The sequence below is a fragment of the Danio rerio genome, chromosome 11 (genome assembly GCF_049306965.1).
Source record: "Danio rerio strain Tuebingen ecotype United States chromosome 11, GRCz12tu, whole genome shotgun sequence".
NCBI classification, from domain to species: domain Eukaryota; kingdom Metazoa; phylum Chordata; class Actinopteri; order Cypriniformes; family Danionidae; genus Danio; species Danio rerio.
The window spans coordinates 32,791,968-32,805,764 of NC_133186.1; the positions used below are offsets into that span (position 1 = coordinate 32,791,968).

The following is a 13,797-nucleotide window of genomic DNA, read 5'->3' on the forward strand; positions in this document are numbered from 1 at the left end:
ACACCCTCGCCTGAATAGCCAATTTCAACACTTCTGAATGATGTGCTAATTTAAGGATTGGCTGTTCTCTCTGTGCTGAAATTTTCAACCCACAGACACTCCTCGGACATGTACTGTAAATAGTGTTTGCGTGTGATCACAGTTGAGCGAGTTTGACAAGACGGCGGTTATGAAAGCTCTGCACGTCAGCTGAAGGCACACTAGCTATATGCTTTCTCATTAGGGAGCAGCCCGTTTGCCTTTAGGAACAATGCCAGTGAGGGTTACTGAATGGATGACAGTGGGTTGTGCTCTCGCCCTTCACACAGTGTCTTTGTGGCGTGCAACAAATGTGGCATTGCATAAGAAAGTAAAGTAATACAGTAGGTTCGTGGCACGGCGATAGCAATTAATCACAGCTATGTAAACTAGTGCCATGTACAAGTTGAAAATTAGATTGTCATATTGTTTTGATTAAATAGCTAAATTAGCTTCAGAAATGAACAGTGTTAGTGTTTTTAGTAGAGATATAGGCTGTGTTTGAACAGTTATAATTTGAGGCTGATGTAATGGATATAAAAGTAAATTATGAATAATTCAAATTAAATAATTAATGATAACTTATTAATTATATAATATAAATGAATGAATTTATTTAAGCATTCATTTATAATCAATTATAAATGAATGCATGAACGCAAAACTCAATTTTTGTTTTTATTGAAATATTATGCACTTAAGTAACTTTTATTTATAATGCAGAATAATTATTTATTATGCAAATACAAAATCTCTCTCTCTCTTTTTAAATACAGTGCATCCAGAAAGTATATACACTTTTTCCACATTTTTATGTTACAGCCTTATTCCTTATTTCCTCATAATTTAACACACAATAACCCATAATGGCAATGTGAAAAAAGATTTTTTGAAACTGTTGAAAATTTATTAAAAAAAAATAAAAAAAAATCTGAAACATCACAGTTAAAGTCAGAATTATTAGCCCCCCTTTGATTTTTTTTTTCTTTTTTAACAATTTCCCAAATGATGTTTAACAGAGCAAGGATATTTCCACAGTATGTTTGATAATGTTTTTTTTTCTTTTGGAGAAAGTCTTATTTGTTTTATTTTGGCTAGAATAAAAGCAGTTTTTAATTTTTTAAAAACCATTTTAAGGTCAAAATTATTAGCCCCATTAAGCTTTTTTATTTTGATAGTCTACATAACAAACCATCGTTATACTATAACTTGCCTAATTACCCTAACCTGCCTAGGTAACCTAATTAACCTAGTTAAGCCTTTAAGTGTCACTTTAAGCTGTATAGAAGTGTCCTTAAAATATCTGGTAAAATGTTATTTACTGTCAACATGGCAAAGATAAAATAAATCAGTTATTATAAATTAGTTATTAAAACTATTATGATTAGAAATGTGTTGTAAAAAATCTTGAAAAAACAGAAATTGCCTTTTGCTCAATACTTTGTTGATGCACCTTTGCAATAAATTACAGCCTCAAGTCTTTTTAAATATGATGCCACAAGCTTGGCACACCTGTCTTTGGGAATTTTTGCCCATTCCTCTTTGCAGTACCTCTCAAGCTCTAACAGGTTGGATGGGAAGCGACAGTGTTCAGCCATTTTCAGATCTCTCCAGAGATGTTCAATTGGATTTAGATCTGGGCTCGGGCTGGGCCATTCAAGGACATGTGAAGCCACTCCATTGATATGTTGGAGGTGTGCTTTGGGTCATTGTCCTGCTGGAAGATGAACCGTCGCCCCAGCCTGAGGTCAAGAGCACTCTGAAGCAGGTTTTCATTCAGGATGTCTCTGTACATTGCTACATTCATCTTTCCCTCCATCCTGACAAGTCTTCCAGTTCCTGCTCCTGAAAACATCCTCACAGCATGATGCTGCCACCACCATGCTTCACTGTGTATGGTATTAGCCTGGTGATGAGCGGTGCCTGGTTTTCTCCAAATGTAACGCCTGTCATTCACTCCAAAGAGTTCAATTTTAGTCTCATCAGACCAGAGAATTTTGTTTCTTATGGTCTGAGAGTCCTTCAGATGCCTTTTGGCAAATTCCAGGCAGGGAGTGGCTTCCGTCTGGCCACTCTACCATACAGACCTGATTGGTGGATTGCTTCTCTCTCCACTGAAGAATGCTGGAGCTCAGACATAGTAACCATCAGGTTATTGATCACCTTCCTGACTAAGGCTCTTCTCCCCCGATCTCTCAGCTTAGATAGCTGGCCAGCTCTAGGAAGAGTCCTGGTGGCTTTTAAAATCTTCCACTTATGTATGATGGAGGCCACTGTGCTCATTAGAACTTTCAAGGCAGCAGAATTTTTTTTGTAACTTTCCCCAGCCTTGTGCCTTGAGACAATCCTTTCTCTGACAATTCTTTCTCTTCATACTTGCCTTTTCAAATCATGTTCAATCAACTGAATTTACCACAGGTGAACTCCAATTAAGCTGCTAAAACATCTCAAGAATGATTAGTGGAAACAGAATGTACCTGAGGTCAATTTAGAGCTCTAAGGCTGTGAATATGTACATGTGATTTTCAGCTTTTTTTTATTTTTAATACATTTGCAACAATTCCAAAAAATCTTTTTTTTTTTCACATTGTTACTGATATTAAATTAAAATATATATATTTAAATATTTGTTTAGGTAATTTTGCTGCAAAGTCTACGCAATAAGACAGAAAGCAAAGCAAATTATAAATTTCTATCTGTACAGTATCTGTCCCAGTTGCTATATATGAGCAAATAAGCCGCACATTAATCAGAGTGCCAAACAAAGGCTCATTGTCAAGTGAACAGTTACAAACACATCCAATGTTAGCTTTGGCGTCCAGCTTGGTGAAAAGTAAAATGTAATCTCTTACCATAAAGTTGCTTATCTATCAAAGAAAAGATTTCATAGAAAAGATGAAGTCTACTCATTCGCCTGGTTAGTGAAGCAAGTTAGCTTCAGTAGCTGGTATTGAGTTAGCTAAGCATTTCCAAAGATATGTATTACCATACCTGTCTTCACGAATCCACCTAAAATCATAAAAACAGCAGAAATGACCTCACTCCTTATTCAATTCATGTTTTAAAGCTCTTGTTTTTGTAAGGAGAAGAAACTTTGTAGATATCTTGCTAATATTAAAGTGTAAATATTTGTTAAAGACAGAAAAAAATTAGTAAACTAAGCAAAATATGCCACAAAATATGACAACATATGATAAAACCAGCATTATCCAGCCAAACTTTAGTGAAAAAGATTAAAAAAGCAGTTTTTTGCAGAAAAAATTAAGCAAGCTTATGAATATGAGATATGCACAAAGAGCTTATGCACAGTAAGAAATAAACATTTGATGATGACATGATGAAATAAACATTTATAAAGTGGTTTACAGAAATTAATAGCAGGGAAAAAAGAGACAGCTTACCACATTCATGCAGCAACATAGCTGACGTAGACAATGAAGGACAGACAGGACATAAAACACAGAAGAACAGAAGAAAATGGAGATAAAGAAAGAGCAAAATGATTATGAATGAACCAACAGAGTAACATACTCATTCTGTCTAAACACACATATGCAAGTATTATCCTATTATTATTAATATTATTAGTGATAATTTTATATTTAGCCATCGCTTTAGTGTATGCCACATATAATCTTTCATAAATTACTCAAAATGCAGATTCAGATGCTTAATTTAAATTTGAATGGTATTATACATAGAAGGACATTCAATTTATTGCAATAATAATAATTTAATTTAATTTAATTTAATTTAATTTAATTTAATTTAATTTAATTTAATTTAATTTAATTTAATTTAATAAATACACCACCTAATAAAAGTCTTTTCGCCTAAGCAAGTTTTAGGAGCAACCAATAATAACTTGACTTCTAGTTGATCATTTGGTATTAAAAGTGGCTTATATGAAAGGCAAAATCCTCTAGATTACGCTTATTTTACCAAAATAAAATATGATCATGTCTTGATTTGGAATTATTTAATTAGGACAGCAAGGTCTGACTTTGCTTGAACAAAAGTCTTGTCACTTAACAGAAATAATGTACAGTATAGAATATAAAGTCATGCTGCAGTGGGAAAATAATTAATATTGTGTATAACTCCCATGAGCTTGGAGGACTGCATCCATACATCTCTGCAACGACTCAAATAACTTATTAATAAAGTCATCTGGAATGGCAAAAAGCTTTCTTGCAGGAACTCCTCCTTCATCTTAAATCCGACATGCACAATAAAACAAATAATATTTAGATTATATACAAACGTGAAATTCATTAATATTATTATTATTATTAGTTATAATTTAAGATTTCTAGCAGTCATTATTATAATTTCAGTCTCCCATAGTCCTTCATAAATTACATTCAATGCTGATTCAGATGCTTTAAGTATTAAACAAAAAATGAAGGCAATACATTTGGCATTATTTTTCTTAAAGCATTCAATTTAACACATTAACTGATTAATAATAATCATAATAATATGTGTTTTATTGGAATAAAAAAAGATTGAGACAAAACTATAAAAATAATAACTTAAATATTAAACAATATCTTAATTTTGTTCTAAATTAATTTACACAGTTAATCATTTTATTTTTGCATGTAACTGACAGTGATATCACCATGAAATCTAATTTAAAAAGTGAGGCCAAGAGAAAATCAAATCTAATCTCCTTCTATTAGTACAGAGAGCATGAAGCATCACAGGCTCTGGAATTTGGCAAGACAGCCCATGTATCTGCCGCTCATTATGCTTTCAATTGCCCTTGTCTCATCCTGGCCTGAAGAAACAGACCCTACGGCTTCAGTCGGAGCCAATTACGCCCATTTACTGAGAGAACTCTTAACCTTTCGGCCAGGAGGGAACATGAGGGAGAACTCCACAGAAACTGAGCAGCAAGCGGGAGGCAAACGACATTATTGCAACAGCAGAACCGAAGTGGAGGATCAGTTTTGAAGGAGGAGCGAAGGAAGGTAAAGACAGTAGCCAGAAGAGAAAGAAAAGATTTGTTTGACTCGTTTCTTTGCTATCTTTCACCTGTCCATCCCCTCCTCCTCCATTCTGGCTCCTGCAGCTCTATGAAGAAGTTTGCATGCTTGTCATACTCCTCATGGTCAAGAATTTTAACCTTTATGGTCTTCCTGTGAGGGGAACATAATAAAATCACATTTGAGCGGTGAAGTGTGTTTGGGCGTTCATTTTGAGGAACATCAGATGCTTTTAAAACAGCAAATCGAGCCAATTAAGTTCCTGAATAAAGGCATGTTCACGTCAGGATGATAATAGTAGGAATAAGGTTTTTAAGAAAGTGTGTTGCTCACTGGAATTAACAATAAAAAGTGCCTGGTATTAATGGGATAGTTCACCCAAATAAGAAAATTCACTTTAAATAATGAGCACTCATCACAAAACTTGTTTACTTCAGTTTACTAAATGAATAAATGTAAATGTAAATGCAACCAAACTATAATTCCTTCTCCCTACTATGGAAGTCAATAGCGCTCATCAACATTCTTCAAAATATTTTCTTTTGTGTTCAACAGAAGAAGAAACAAAAACCTCACACAAGTTTGGTGAGTGAATAAATGAGTTGCTCGATTACAGGAACAAACATAATCATGATTATTCTGGTAAAAATTGTAATCACGATAGTTTAAAATGAGTATCAGTGTCATGAGCAAATAGGTTTGCTTTTACATCTATACAATGAATAGATAATGTAATTTCACAATTTTCAATACCAAAGTATTGAATAAGACAACGTTAAAAACAAAATTCCTCAAAATTACGGAAAATAATAAAAAATATAATAAAAATATCATGTAACAAACTATGCTTTAAGTATCTTTATTGTAATGCTGTGTTCATATCAGATGCGGCATCAAAGGAAAAATCAATTTTATGGGTTAAAAGCATGTCTGATCGCTGACTAGTTTCATTGCTAAATGCCTAACATGGATTTTATTGAGATAGTAGCTGTCCATTATGTGCTTTAGAAAGGCTGAAAAACAGCATAAATTTGTTCGGTGCTATGTTCACGAGATCCTTTCAGAGTTGCACATAACTATACCTGGATGATGGAAGCTTTCAGCGGTGCTTCAGACTGAGTCCAGCCTAGTTTGATGAACTCTTGTCTAGTGTGGGCAAGAGGGTTTCCCCTCGGGACAACCACAACAGAAGCTATGTCATAATAATACCCTTGCATGAGCAAGCTCCTGATTGGTTGACGCGGTGTGAATGTTCGATAAAGTTCAGATTTTCCAACTTAAGCAAATTGCGTGGTTCACACTTTAAGCGCATCAAAAGCGCAAAGAGCTCTTTTAATTTGCGCCGATATAAATCCGCATAAATCTAATGGAATCTGGATGCAGTCTTTATGATGCAAGCTGAGATCACATCACTCAGCAATGCAATGTCAGACACACTGCACTCAATAGGGTTAGTGACGTCACTGTGAGGGTTAGGGTTAGGGGGTGGAGTTAGGTGAGAGCATTAAAAAGCATTGGATGCAGTTCATATTGCACTGCACCCCGTCTGCATCTACAACCCTCTCCATAAATCGCCACATTCGCACGAATCACACTGCAGAATGTCTATTCGTGTTTTTGCATTGACTTAACATGTAAATCACTCTCGCTTGAATACGTGATCACCAAAGTGTTTTTGCGTTGCATTTTTTTCTGTTGTTTTGAATGGAAGCACCACGTTTTTAAATTGCTCCCAGTTGAGCATTTTTTAGAACAGTTTTCATATTTCTGAAGTAGAAAAAACACTTCGATAGATACGCACGCTAAAAAGTTAACTTAATTGTTTTGTCTTAAAGCTATAAAAAAATCCCTTCAGACAAGAGCAGTGAGTGATTTTTTTCTATTCTTTTGTTATTTGATTAATAATGATAAACAGTCCTTATCAGGAACATAGCGCACTGTCACTTTAAGAGGCATATAGTTTCACTTTTACAAGTCTTTGTGATTTATTACATTAAGAGTTTATGTGAATAATTACTATGCTCTGCGTTTCGACACATATTTGCATGTATTTGACTATTTAGCTACAGCTTAAGCAGTTTACATGTGTGTTCTAAACACATGCACATAACAGCCCACTTTCACGCTTTAAAAAATGTGAATAAATTGAATACACCAACAAATCGAGCAAGCTGTACTGCCTGAGAGGGGGGCAGGACATGACACAATGACAGTTTCATCCCATTTGAAGTTTATCATAATCATTGGAGGCCAAAATTTAAATAAAATTTCTATTAATTGCACATGCCAAATGAACAGTGAGTCCTTTTCTTTTTATTTTGGGGTGAACTATCCCTTTAATTGTGAATTATTAATCAGTTGTGCTCCAGAATGCAACATGATAATGCTTACATGACCTCCTCTTTTCAATTCGAGAATATGTTTGGCCTTAGAAAATGACAGAACACTATTTGATGGTTTAGAGAGGTTGCAGATGGACTCATGGTCAAATAAACAATGACTTCTTTGTCATTTTTGGGTTTACATAAGAACACTTGCAGCTCAGCCCAGAAGACGGCAGCACACCGGGGCTGCTTCAGTGAAGTGGGACCAGAGGAAGAAGACGTCCCACCTTTTCTTTCACTCATTTCCACCAATTGTGGCTCTCCAATCTCCAGGAAGAAGTTCTTATTCTTTTCATACTCCTCGTCATCGATTATATTGATCTGAATAGTCTTGCTGGAAAAGAAGGAAAGACAGAGAGAGAGAGAAAAAAAAGAGCACAAGTTTGCAGACATGAAAGAGGCACAAGGACAAGAGCTGAAGAATAGAGTTGCAGCATGCTGGAGAAGAATAAAAAGCAAAGAAAAGCAGAATGGACGGATATGGAGAATGGAAATGAAGCACAATACAAGTAAATACAAATTGCAGTTGTTAAAATTCCAATTATTCTTACTGCTGCTGTTTCCATCTTTGAAAATGGGATGTTATGTAGGAAATGCTATGAAAATAACAATATAAATATTCTCATGAATGAACTTTACAAACAACAATTTCGTCCTTATTATTATCCAAATAAAAACTATTTTTACTTGAAGTTATTTGGTATATCAGAGGGTAAATTATGATATTTAATTTTGAGCTGAACTACCCACACGTCAAGATTTTGCCAAGTAGGATGCAATCCTGTATTAACATCTATGTTAAACCTGGAACATCATTATTGTAGAAAATGTAATCCATACCTATTCCCTACCCCTAAACCCAACCATAACTGTAAATTATTCCCAAAATCAGAGGGGAAAAATGATTGCATAACACACATGTAGAACACACACAAACCTGCACAAACCTAACCGTAAGCCTAAACAACATAAACTTTAGACGTATCCCTTAAGTCTAGTTGACTGATTGCAATGTTGTTGCGGGATCAACACAGATGTTGATCCAGGAACATGTCCTACCTGGTGAAATCAGGTTAGGGGAACTACCCCATATTAAATATATTTTTAACCAAATGAACAAACACAACTCTTTTTATAATGATATATTTCAATTTTTTTTTCAGTTTCTATTTTTATTTTGAGGTGAACTACCCCATACTGACTATATTTTTAACTAAATGAACAAACAACTCTTTGTGTAATTCATTCATTCATTTTCTTTTTGGCTTAGTCCCTTTATTAATTTGGGGTCGCCACAGCGCAATGAAACACCAACTTATCCAGCATATGTTTTAAACAGAGGATGTGTTTCCAGCTGCAACCTTTCCAGCTGCAACCTATCACTAGGGCCAGACGAATAAACTTCTGAATTCTGCAGAAAATCTGCGGAATTCTGCGCGCACAGATTCCGTGTTGGCCTACGTATCACTAGGAAACACTCATACACTCTTATTCACACACATACATTATGGACAATATAGTGCATGTCCTTGTGGGGGAAACCGGAGCACCGGAAGGAAACCCACGCCAACTCAAGGAGAACATGCAAACTCCACACAGAAATGCCAACTGACCAAGCCAAGGCTTGCACCAGAGACCTTCTTACAGTAAGGTGAACGTACTATCCACTGCACCACCTTGTCGCCTTGGTAGAAAGTAAATTATAATTTTCATTTTCATCCTTATTATTGGGCCAATAAAAGCTATTTTACTTAAGTTATTTGGCAAATCAGAGAGTAAATTACAATATTTAATTTTGTGGTGAAGTACCCCATATTGCATATATTTTTAACTAAATGAACGAACACAATATGTGGTTTTAAAATGATATATTTTAGTTTTTAAAACAACTTTTCTTCATTTTCTGTTTTTACAAAAACAAAGTGGAATGTCAAAGTCATTTTATTACATTTTATTATTATGTAACTATTACAGATGTTACTGTAGTTAAAATACATAATATGAGTCTAGTTATATTTTATTTTTAGGCTTAATATAGATACAAGCACCCAATTTACGAGAGTCTTGTGTACACGTCACGATGTCTATAGGAGCTCTTGATCTGCCACTTTCAGACTTTTCTTAAATAGACTGATGCTATAACAATGGATTTTAACCCTTATAGGGATAGTCAAATGTACAGTATATTTATATTATCAAATACACATTATTATTTAAAATACAAATCAGAGTGAAATATTTCTTTGGATTAAAGAACTGACCCCAACACCCCCCCAACCCCCCCCCCACCCCCCCCCCCCATGTCCTTGTTTGCCGCCTGCCTTCTGACCTCTTGCCTGTTATTCGACTATGATTCTGGACTGTCTCCATATACCTGTTTGCACCTGTATTGCCCATTGCTTGCCTGACCACTGATTAAACCTGCATTTGGATCCTACCTCATTGTTTGTGTCACTTCCCATGGTTACACCAATATTGACTTTTTTTTACTAAATGAACATTGTCAAATCATCCTTACTTAAATTTGTAAACAACATTTTAACATTGTCTATTTAAAAAAAATGCCATTTGGTCCAAAAATATGATCCCTTCTTTAAAGAAAATGGCCGAGATTCTGTGACACACTGTGGTCGGTGTTTATGAATTGTTTATCTGCACATGCTGTGTATGTTTATTATCCAGCCATTGACTGCTCTGACTGATACAGAGCAGCATATATCATCATATAATGAGTCAGAGGCAGTGGAACGCATTTGAAAAATGATCTGCAATCCCAGCTGTGTTTACTGGAATACTGGCCTAAAAGCCCTCTAAGTGCTTCTGTCTGCTTTTTTGAATAATACAACAACAGGCTCTCACTCCATCTCCATTTATTGGTCCTTTTTTAAAAATAGTATCAACTTACTTAAATGGACAGTTCACCCAAAATTGAATATTTACTGAATAGCATTTACTCTCGCACACTTGTTCCAAAGCTGTTTGAATATTTTTTTGGACACAAAAGCTATTTTGAAAAATGTTGAAAACCAGTAACCATTGACATGTATAGTATTTTCTCTTTTTCCTGCATCTTATTTATTGTTAAACAGAAAAAAAAAAAAAAAAAAAGAGCTTTAAGAGTTTTGAGGATGAGTAAATTATGAGCAAATTGTAATTTTTGTGTGAATTATCTATTTAAAAAATGCTAAATGAATAAAATCTATCTATTAAGTTAAAAAGCATCTTTTTTTTTACTAAAGAAACAGCTTATATCAGCCAATAAGAAGGCAACTGTCCGTTGTGGCAGCTCTTGCGTTTTTGTGTGAAACGTGTATCAGATGATCAGTGAAGATCTTAAGACAGAAAGCTCTTGAAATCCTCTCTCCACCTTCATCCTTGGGCTCAGAATAAACTCTGTGTGCATTTCAGCTCAGCTTGTCATGAAGTTTGCATTTTTCTGCCAACAGCATAACTCTGCTGGAAAACTGAAGAATCAAAAGCTGACTCTATGAAACAGATGGCTTTTCCAGTGCGATAAGGTGATTATTTACATTTGCGCAAAATTATTGTTATTTTACAATACAAAATAATATTGAAGGATTTTATAGCAAGCTAAAGATCTTTGTTGGTGTATAATTACGAATTCAGAAAGGTAACAATGTTAAAACTGCAGTGAAATGATTTATGTTGCTGCAAGGTATATTCAAAACCTACCTACCAACCTTAAAAAAAATTTATAATATAAAAATATAAAAAAAAATAAATAAAATAAAAAAATAAAGTTACAAAAATATTAATTCACGTGCCACTTTATTAGGTACACCTTACTAGTACTTTTTGCCTTTTGCCTCCAGAACTGCCTTAATCCTAGTGGCATAGATTCAACAAGGTATTGGAAATATTCCCATGATTGTGCATGAAATTCCTAGTAGATCAGCAGTTTCTGAAATACTTAGACCAGCCTGTCTGGTACCAACAGCCATGCCATGTTCAAAGTCACTTAAATCACCTTTCTTCCCCATTCTGATGTTCAGTTTAAACTGCAGCAGATCATCTTGACCATGTCTACATGCCTAAATGCATTGAGTTGCTGCCATGTGATTGGCTGGTTAGAAATTTGCAGTAACAAGCAGTTGGATTGGTGTACCTAATAAATTGACCGGTGAGTGAATATTATTATAACCTTTAATGTTGTTACATTATTTAAAACTTGTTTTAACACACTTGAATCTGTTTTTAATATTCTTTGTTGCTGTTTTTAATAATCTTTATTCTTTGTAGTTTTTGTTTCTTATAGTTGTTTCTCTTATTCTTGTTATGTAAAGTACTTAGAATAACCATTGTGTGTGAAATGTGATATAGAAATAAACTTGCCTTGCCATGGCTTGCCTAAAAATAAACAACAATATCAATATTGTCAGTTGATCTTTTATCCAGTCTAAAATATATTCTAAATAAAACATAAACAATTCTAAACAGAAAAAAATATATAATAACAAAAATGTGTGAATATTATTACATCGTAAAAGCTAGCATTGGCTACTAGTCCTCATTTTAACTTTTGTATGACAACAAACAATAGGCGCTCTCTATGTAAAAGAACTACTATTTTTAAATCTTACGTAACACTTCATATTGATGAATGTTATTAGGCACATAATTATAATTGAGACTCAGTAAAGATCAGGCGTTTGCTCGTGCTCATTAGACCGTCCACCTGTCTTTGTGTGACAGACAGTCTGTAATGACTCAAACCACATACTGACAAACTCTGACAAGAACAAAAGGGACAAACAGACAAACAGACAAAAGCCCGCGGATGGAAAAGTGCACAGTGTGGATGCGTGTCTGTGTGTTCAGACTATAGATTTATATAACAGTCTGAGATCCTGCACACTCAGGCTTTCCATGCGCCGCTGTGTTGTGTTACACTTGTTTAATGGGAAAGCCTGCGCAACAATGCCAGACAGCCTGTTTACATCATTTAAAGCCCTAACATCAGGGACTGCTCACATACACTACTTACAGGTTTAAAACAAGACAGAGAAATAGAGCAGAACATGTTTATGAAGGCTTTAAAGGAGACGTATCACAAAAACCTGACTTTTCCGTGATTGAGTACTTTAATGATGTCCCAGGTGCATCTACCAGCCAAGTAATTGTGAAAAAGAATGGCCCAGTATTTTAGTTCTGGTGTGCTTTTCTCTGCAAGCATGCAAGTAAACAAGCTGCTCGGATCCTGACTCGTACCTCTCAAAAATGTAAATACACATTGCAACGACGCATATCGCAAGCTCTGTGATTGGTCGGCTTGGTAGTGTTGATGAATGTAGGCGGGGGTGAGAGTCACCCTGTTGGATTGAGTGTTAAACAAGCATTGTGTCCCGTGGAGGAGCTCCAAACGGATACTTTTGTTTTGCGTTTACTTTTTGATTAAAGTTGTTGCACGTCAGCCAGTTCCCACCTCTGAATGAGAGAGTTTGAGCTACTTGTAGAGTAAGGTAGCATTACATGTATTTCAAGTATAAACAAAACACCCACGAAGAAACTCAACACAGAAGAACATCGAAACCCCACTGTCAGCTAGCGTTTTGGAAGTGTTATTGCAGAGCAATACAAACAGAACACAGAAGTAAAATGCACGACTATAAGCAAGGCATACACCGTGGGTTACAGCAATCACTTGATGCAGAATCATAATTCAGTCTTTATTACAGTTGAAGTCAGAATTATTAGCCCTCTCTTGAATTTTTTTTTCTTTTTTTAAATAATTCCCAAATGATATTTAACAGAGCAAAGACATTTTTACAGTCTGTGTAATAATATTTTTTTCTTCTGGAGAAATAATATTATTTTATTTTAGTAATAATACTTTTTCTTCTTTTTTTCCCCCTGTTTTATTTCGCTAGAATAAAAACAGTTTTTAATTTTTAAAAACCATTTCAAGAATAAAATTATTAGCCCATTTAAGCTAATATTTTGTTTTGATAGTCTACAGAACTAAAGTAAACCATCATTATACAATACATTATTACCATAACCTGCCTAGTTAACCTAATTAACCTAGTTTAGCCTTTAAATGTCACTTTAAGCTGAATAGAAGTGTCTTGAAAAATATCTAGTAAAATATTATTTACGGTCATTATGGGAAAGATAAAATAAATCAGTTATTAGAAATGAGTTATTAAAACTATTATGATTAGAAATGTGTTGAAAAAAATCTCTCCGTTAAACAGAAATTGGGGAAAAAATAAACAGGGGGGCTAATAATTCTGACGTCAGCTGTATATATTATCAACCCTTAAAGGGTTAGTTCAACCAAAAATTAACATAAGGTAAGTAATCACTCACTTTCACATCATTCCAAACCCCCGACACCTTCCTGAACACAAATGAGGGTATTTTATATAAAATCTGACAGTTTT

General features: G+C 34.6%; 1 protein-coding gene across 7 annotated transcripts in view; it reads right to left on the reverse strand.

Moving 5' to 3' along the window:
* slc8a1a (solute carrier family 8 member 1a) overlaps positions 1-13,797 on the reverse strand; it is a 103,440-nt gene that overhangs the window by 22,625 nt on the left and 67,018 nt on the right. For 5 of the 7 annotated variants that reach the window (XM_009306112.4, XM_021479615.2, XM_021479613.2 and 2 more), the window contains 4 exons: positions 7,621-7,727; positions 3,420-3,440; positions 3,010-3,027; positions 2,871-2,885 (listed from right to left, as the gene is read on the reverse strand). In XM_009306112.4, the coding sequence (XP_009304387.1) occupies positions 2,871-2,885; positions 3,010-3,027; positions 3,420-3,440; positions 7,621-7,727 (161 nt within the window). Of the gene's footprint in view, positions 1-2,870; positions 2,886-3,009; positions 3,028-3,419; positions 3,441-4,939; positions 5,163-7,620; positions 7,728-13,797 lie in introns of those variants that run through there. The other 2 variants (XM_073915874.1, XM_073915875.1) reach the window with 1 other exon arrangement.